The sequence below is a fragment of the Dipteris shenzhenensis genome, chromosome 21 (genome assembly GCF_047967505.1).
Source record: "Dipteris shenzhenensis isolate YYH24624 ecotype China chromosome 21, Dip_SZ_1.0, whole genome shotgun sequence".
NCBI classification, from domain to species: Eukaryota; Viridiplantae; Streptophyta; class Polypodiopsida; order Gleicheniales; family Dipteridaceae; genus Dipteris; species Dipteris shenzhenensis.
The window spans coordinates 14,945,671-14,953,793 of NC_141616.1; the positions used below are offsets into that span (position 1 = coordinate 14,945,671).

At 40.9% G+C, this 8,123-nt stretch overlaps 2 protein-coding genes across 2 annotated transcripts; both read left to right on the top strand.

Annotated features, from left to right (window-relative positions):
• Positions 1-1,637: 1,637 nt before the first annotated feature.
• Positions 1,638-3,346, top strand: LOC147888533 (uncharacterized). The gene is made up of 2 exons (XM_087392309.1): positions 1,638-2,430; positions 2,544-3,346. Exons 1-2 carry the CDS (start codon positions 1,638-1,640, stop codon positions 3,344-3,346), a joined length of 1,596 nt encoding a protein of 531 aa, XP_087248435.1.
• A 1,209-nt stretch (positions 3,347-4,555) lies between these two features.
• Positions 4,556-5,900, top strand: LOC147888534 (protein ROH1D-like). Its single transcript, XM_087393042.1, has one exon. It carries the CDS (start codon positions 4,722-4,724, stop codon positions 5,886-5,888), a length of 1,167 nt encoding a protein of 388 aa, XP_087249168.1. The 5' UTR covers positions 4,556-4,721; the 3' UTR covers positions 5,889-5,900.
• The last annotated feature ends 2,223 nt before the right edge of the window (positions 5,901-8,123 follow it).

The window sequence follows — 8,123 nt, forward strand, 5'->3', positions numbered from 1 at the left end:
AATCCTGATCGCTTCACTGCGCACTGCTGCCCTATATGTACAGACGACTTTTACGCTTATTAATAATCTCGTTTGAACACGTACAGTCTCGGTTGAAGTATAGGTCCAGTTTTCCATATTGAAATTTTTGCTTGGATATTTCCAAAGGTAGCGTGCTACACGGGGAATAAACTCTTACGTTAATCTTCAAAATTGGAGAAGATCGTTACTCCAGAATTTTATGGTGACCTTGAAGCAACAGACGTACCTGAGTCCTCTCCTGCATCTTTTTCCCTTAATCCGCCTCTCTTTCTTCCTACTCCTTTCTTTGTAGCGGAAGCTCAGCCAGCTGCCCATCCCTGTCTTCTTTTCTAGATGTCCTTTCTACTGCTGCAGGGCTATTGAAGATCTCTTTTTCAGTATGTGAGTCAGTTGAATCTTGGATGCAGAAACGGTATGGGTGTCGAGCGATGATGTTGGAGACAGCAGCTGGAGTCCCTGGAATGGTGGACCGTGGGAGGTATGCTACTCCACTTAAGATCGCTCAAATTAAATGAACTGTCCAGATGCGAATATCAAAATCAATGGCAAAGTGCACAACACTTGCAATCATATGGGAGGTCTTCGATTACATCTGTCAAGTCTCATTCAACAGATCTGGCAAGATCATGTACATGTAGAAGGTGAGTGAAGCTATGAAATCTTAATGCAATTACTTGTGTCTCTTTTGTGGAGTCGAAAGAGTGTGTTTTGATGCACTTTTATATTTTTCTCTATAGGTGTTGGTTGCTTTCGAATTTACTGTTATGGAAGGTTCAAGCAGTGCTAGAAGTGTTAATAAGAAAGGAAAGGGGCGTGATTTATTATCTTTTTTCAATAAAGTAGGTGATGAGACCCATGGTGAGCAGTCGCAAAAACATAGGGAGTTGTATGCAGATTTGTTTGGAGATGAGGATCATGATGATAGAATGGATGGGATGCAAGAATTTGAGGGACACAATGATGTAACACAACAGAGAGAGGGGATGATAGTTAGGAGGTATCGAAGTCAATGGTGCTTGCAATATCCTTGGGCATACAAGGTGCAAGTAGGGGAGAAGGTATTAGTGAAGTGTGAATATTGTACAAAGCTCGGGGGGGCAACTCATCATATGTAACCCTATCACGTGAGTTCAAAGGAAGGATATTTTTTATTCCTAAAATTTACAGAAATAAATATACATAAGGGACTATTTAAAATATTTTTGGACAAAATTTACAGATTTGTATAGAAAAGGGGTACATTTTATTAATGAAAAAATTTACAGATAAGGGATTTTAAATATAGGCCTTGAACGCACGTGATATAGAGGGTTTATACATAGTGACCCCCCTGAGGTACAAAGTTTACAAAAGAAAATGTGTATGCTAAGGAAGGAGCACAATCACTGCAGTTAAGTGCATTAAAGGCACATTCTAAATCAGAGCAGCATCAAAATGCAGAGATACGCTTTCGAGATTGGAAAGATCGAGAAAGAAGTCCAATAAGGGAACGATTTGATGCATTGCATGATAAAGCAAGGGAGCAAATTATATGTCTCATGAAGTGTGTTTATTTCTGCTCTTGTTTCAATATTCCATTGGAGAAGTATCCACATCTAGTCCAGTTTAATCGTTACATGGAAATGCCAAATATTTCATTAATGGATGAATATGCTTCTTATGTAAATCCAGTCTCAGCTAGAGAATTTCTGATGGCACTTCGGAATTACTTTCGAGAACTATTAAGTGCAGAAATGCTGTCTAGTTCTTTCTTTTCTGTCATGGTTGATGAAAGTACAGATCGCACATTAGAGAAGCACTTGATCATTTATATCACATATTTAAAGGAGAATAAGCAGGTCACAAAGTTTACACGCTTGGTGTTTCTGTCCGATGGTGATGCTGAATCTGTATTTCAAGCAATGATGAAGTTCTTGGAGGAAGTGAAGCTTGACATAAAGAGAATGGTTTCTATTGCTACCGATGGTGCTAGTGTGATGACAGGATCGAATATAGGAGTTGTTACACGCTTTCAAAGTATTCTTCCTAGGCTATTGGCCACACATTGTATAGCTCATCGGGAAGCTTTAGCTATAAAGGATGCAAGCAAATGCTTTTGGCAAATGGATGTGGTTGATAAGCTGGCTGCAAGTGTTTACACATGGTTAGGCAAGTCAACTAAGCGTCACAATGAATTCAAAGAGTTGTTGGATGCCTTTGAGATTGTTGAGTTAAAAGCACTTCGATACCATGATGTTAGATGGTTATCTAGAGGTCAAGTGATGAAGAGGCTTGTTGAGCTTATGCCTGCAATTCTGGAAATTTGGAAAGTTCAGAATTTAAAAGGCTATCAGACAGCCACTATATTCCAACAAGTGCAATTTCTTATTAACCTTCTTGCAGATGTGCTGGAATTATTGAACATCCTGAGTAAGAACCTTCAACATTAAGTAAGTGATCTTACAGAAATAAGACGCAAGCTGGACAACACCATTAATACTTTGAAGAAGATGTTTTTACGCCATAACAAGCCTTTTGGAAAGGGGAGTACATATGTAGCTCCTTTTTTGAAAATGGCAATTACAGGTGGTTGGAAATATACAAAAATGATGCAATCAGAATTTTTAATTTAAGGTTTGTTTCAATCCCTAGAAAGCAAAAGAATGCCTCAACCTCTACTCAAGGAGAGGAGCAGCAAGAAGATGGTATCCTATTGCAGCATAGTGTGCCTTCTCAACATGATGATAATAATACGGGAAGCATAGATGATAGTATATTGTTGGGGAGAACATTTGTACAGGCTGTAATTGATGCATTGAATAGCAGATTTACAGATTTGGGTACTTTTAATGCTGTTAAGTTCTTTGAGCCCAGAAGTTATCCAGAGGATGTGGATGATCGAGAATCAAAGACTCAAGAATGGCTTGGAAAGCTACTTGAAAAATTCTGCAGCGGTTACCACCCAGTTGCAAAGAAAGAGTTGTGCCTTAGTGAGCGAGAGGACTTTGTGGAGCAGCTATATGCAGCAGGGTCTGATAAACGGATGCCAAAAGCATGGGAATTTTGTGTGTCCAGTGGGGGGGATGAATGGTTTTTGCAGTTTCCAGAGTTGATGCGACTATGGCAAGCCATATGGGTTATTCCAGCAAGTACAGCAGAGTGTGAAAGAGGCTTTTCAAGACAAAATAAAATCAAAACTATAGATAGAAGTAATCTAGTGTTGGAAACATTAGATGCTCATATGATGCTTGTTTCAAACCAAGTCGATCCTTCCAATGTATCTTGGTCTAGAGTTTTGGATATATGGGAAAATGAGCAAGGAAAGAGTAGAAAAATAAAGATGTGAACAATTTTACTTCTATATTATTTGTTTAGTGCTTTTTCTATATATCACTTCTATATTATTTGCTGGTGCTTTTTCTAAACATTTCTTCAATGAAAGATTTATTTATGTGGATTTTTCATTAAATAATTTTTATTGTCAAATGAAAAATGGATATTCTATTTTGTTTTTCATGAGAAAAATTGGTGTATCAATTTATTTTTCAACTTACAAGTAGGGGAGTAGCTGAATTTTTGTCCCTGGATCCCGGGTGTATGAAACCTGCCGGCAACGGGGAAGTTCCGAAGACCGGGAGCGAGGAGTAATTAGGACAAGATGATGATTGCCGGGAGTGTACGTGGGGTGGAGAAGCTCGACTTTGGGCGCGTGATTGGAAAAAATGTCGACGGGTTGGAAGTCCGAAGTTGGATCAGTGGCAAAGCCACCATAGCTGGGATTCGCTGAATTTCGTTGAGTCTGGATAGTGCACTCATTGAAGCCGCCATGGCTGCGTTTGAGTCTAGATTGACCTAGTTGGAAGTTGCGAATTTCAAAAGACTGCAGCCGCAAGCTAGCAAAAGTAAAACAATCGTTATCGTCCTCCAAATTGTCCTTCGATCCAGCCGTGGCAATCGCGCCACCCAAATCCAATTTGTTATCTCGACACAATCGTCTTTGTTCGGCCAAATCGCCCAACAAAATCGTCGAGAGTTTTCTGTTGCTGTGGTTGAATCACGTCGCCGACTAGTGCGCCAAATGACCTCGACCTCAATGATCGAACGTGAAAAAAGGGTTGGTGTATCGTATATATGACCAAAATCGTTGGTACCCACGCAGCGAGAATTGGTGGGTTGATGGAATTTGAAGGACGACAGATATGATCATGAAATCATTTTCTTGCTCCCCACCCTCGAGCTTTTTTTCTCCATAAGTAGTTTTGCCTCCCAAGCCGTCAAGGATCATCTCCTCGCTACTTCCATGGCTTTTGCCCCAGCTTGAGCTCATCCTTCTTCTAATTCTTGACATGTTTGCCCCTTCAAACCCTGATTGCTCCTCTCGCCAGTTGTGAAGATCATCTCCTCAATCTTTGAAGGTAAGCTAATTCGAGATTACATCCTTCCTTCATGATCTCCTTCGCTTTTCGAGGAGATTCAGCAGGAACCTATTCTTGATATCCGCTCTGCTCAAGCTCTGAGACTTTTTAGGAAAAGTCCTCTGGGAAAGTTAGATCCTCTCTTTAAGCTCTGAATCTTCTTGCGGGAAATCCCTGTTATTATTCTCCTCCTTTCGGTCTGAGAAAACCCATTCAGCTATTCTTACTATATCATCTCCCTAAGCTGTGAATTCTATTCGGAAAGCCCCTTCTTCACAGTCCTGATACATCTATTTCTCTACAGCCATGCCTATTGCAGCTACACAGCAACCCCCCCAATGTCGCTCCCTCCTTTCCTCTCTAGGAAACATCCTGCACTCCTTTCAACCCCCTCACGAAACCCCCACTCAAAGCCACCTGTACAAGGCCTTCGAATCCAACCTCACCCATCGCCTCACCCACCTTTCTCCCATGGATGGTATCGCTTACATTAACTTAGCTTCCCTCGGACAGGCCATGGCAGCTGTCTTGGCCACCCAAAATGACCTCCAAAACCTCGTTCCCCACGGCCAGCTCCCCACAACTCAGGCTCAGCGCAGAATGATGAACGGCTTCTTCGACAAAAGCGCCAAGCTCTTAGACGTATGCAAGGCTATAAAGGAACAGATTTCAGAATTCCAAGGGTGGATGATGCTTGTGGAAGTGGTTCTGCAATTGCTGGGTGCGAAACAAGAGAATCTGAACAAAGGGCAGCTTCAGAGAGCCAAGAGAGCGTTGGGCGAAATCCAGTTTCTCATTGAAACGGTAAGGGAGGAAGAGTCGGAGCATAATAAGCTGCACCGATCGTTTCGGTGGAGCAATCGTCAGTCTGAAGAAGCTGCCGCACAGAAATCTAAGCGTAGTCGATCATGGCATGGGAACATTAATTCAAGCTGCCGCTCTCAGCCGACAAGGCAGCTGCGGGCAATGGGCGCTGCTCTCATCCCTCCAAAGTTTTCTGATGGAGCTGTCGAAGAAGGCTTCTGTGCTGCTATATATGCTATGGATGTGGTCTCCATTTTCGTTCTCAGCACAATCATGGCTGCCTTTCCAAATGCGGGCAAGAGCTATATCATCAGTTCCAGTCAGCCACGATCCTTTGCCTGGGTTTCACCGCTGCAACACCTTCAGGAGAAGGTAGAAGACGAAATAAGGAAAAGAGGCAAGAGCTCTGGATGCGGAAATCTGTGGGAAATACATCAACTTCTTCCGATAATCAGGCGGCTATCTGAGGTAACAGAGGTGGTGCTCGCTTCCCAAAGTATCGAGGAGAGCCAGGAAGAGATGGGGAACCTGGTAAAGCAGCTTCGGCAGCAAGCAGAAGAGGTGGAGAGGGATTTGAGACTTCTCTACGATCAGATATCGGAGCTCTACAAACGAATAATCAACGCAAGAACCGAATTGCTTGATGTTTTGAGTCACGGCCATGCTTAGAGTCTCAGCATCACGCTGCTCATTCCAAGGCATTTTAGGCTTGTGGATGGTTTTTCTCTTCAATGGCAGAGAAGTTTTGGTTGAGATGTCCTATATCCCCAAGGCGGCTTCCTTCACTTGTAAATCAAAGACATCAAATTAAGATTACAATTGAGATGATTCATAATGTAGAGGTCTCCCTTTTTCTTTTTAATTACCCAAAATGGGCATAAGCTTCTTATAAAATCCATAACTTTCACTTCACACCTCCCATGAGCATAACATCACATAACTTTCAATCCAGAGCTCCTATGAGCATAACACCCATTAGGAAAACGTGGAGCTCATTTTGGGGCCCTTGTAGGAAATTCATGATTTTCTAAATTTCTTGGCTCAAATTTAAGAATTTCTAGAGTGAGAAGCATAAATTTATACGATCGAGCATTTAATTCGAGTAAATCGCGAAATAGACAAACTGACATTTTAAAATTCCCACTCGAGCGTTTTTTAGTGTCATAAATGCTATACCCAAGGACTCAAATGGCTTTCTATTATTTTGTTGTGGAATTTGGTGGTTTTTGCAGCACCATTGTGTCCGGAGCAAACGAAAACCCCCAAAACGACTTTTGAATCACTAAAGTTGGCCTCCCAGAGGGGTCAGAATGATCAGAATAGGCACCTGGTAGGAGTGTGCTTAATCGCTTTCTTAAGGACATTCTTGTCAGGCACCTGTTTTGGTCATTTTGACCTCTCTTGGAAGACATTTATGACACACTAAAAAATGCTCGAGTGGGAACTTCAAAATGTTAATTTATCTATTTTGGGATTTGGTATATCATTTATGACACACTAGAAAACAAGAGTGGGAACTTCAAAATATTAGTGTGTCGAGCATCTCTAAAGAGATAAAGTCTATTTTTTTGAAAAAAGAAAAGCATTTCTAAAACGTAACTTTGGCCTCTCTCTCATTGGAGGATTTCTATTTTTTGTCTAACCTAAAAGGCCCCAAAATGAGCTCTACTTTTTCCTAATGACTCCCAATGTATTTCTATTTTTCTATAGAAATGCCATGATAAAAAACCTATTCAATGTATGACATCAAAACTTCACACATTAGTTAAAACCTTCATTAAGTATAGGTATCTTATGTGAATAGTCCATAGAATAATAATATAGTATGCAAAAGGTGGTTGAGGTGGCTAGGATTCTCCATTTGGCACCTTTCCACCTAGGTAGTCCCATGCAAGTATTGAATGAGATATGGCTCATAGTCTATGGGATATATATAATAAAATGGGTGAGGGGTAGAGGTGGCAAAGAATCTTGCACCATCCCTTCCATGTGGGGTAGAGTGATTGTGTATAGTTCAAGAGATAATCTTACAATAAGGGCAAGAGTAGGATGAGGTGGTAGTATCTTTGCGCTAGCCCTTCCTAGATGCTTTTCTATAATTATAAAATGGATCCATGTGATACCTTAGACTTAGGATAAGGAGGTTTGATTTTTTAGGCAAGGTATTGTTGCATGCTATTGAGAGTGCGAATCCTCCTTGCTCACATAAGAGATGCCTGCACATTCTTTTTTTTGCTAGGTATTGTTGCATGCTCTTGAGAGTGCGAATCCTCCTTGCTCACCTAAGAGATGCCTACACCTAAGAGATGCTGTGCCAATCATGTGACTTTAGAACACCCTGTCTTCCGTAAATGGTAAAAACACCCTTCAAAGAATGCATGTACTCTGTTGGGGGTTTGCACTACTAAGAAACCCTAAGTATCACATACGATAAAGGGGTATTAAAAAAACCCCTAAACTAAAATTTCCCCCCCCAATAAACATACCCCTCTTTACTTATAAACTAACTGATTTTTTTGTAAAGTTGAATTAAAATACCCCTCCTGTTATTGTAAATCTGTTAATTTTTTTCCAAAAGTTCCATTAAAATACCCCCCCCCCTTGAATGCACGTGGTATACTAAAATTTTGTGAGGTGAAACCCCCGAGGGATTTTCATGCTTGAAATCACACTTTTGACATACCTATCTTACATTGGCATAAAACCCATGATCTCGTTGTCTCATCTTTATCTTCCTAGTCCTCAAGTCCTCTTGTTGCTTCTGATTCCCTTCATCTCCTACCATATGCTTCCATAAGATTTTAGAAACATTTTTGAATATGTGCATTATATCTAAAAGAGAGCCTTATGTTTAAATGTTCCAATAAGGAAGGGTGTAGAGAACAAATCCTTTCCTTGCCACGT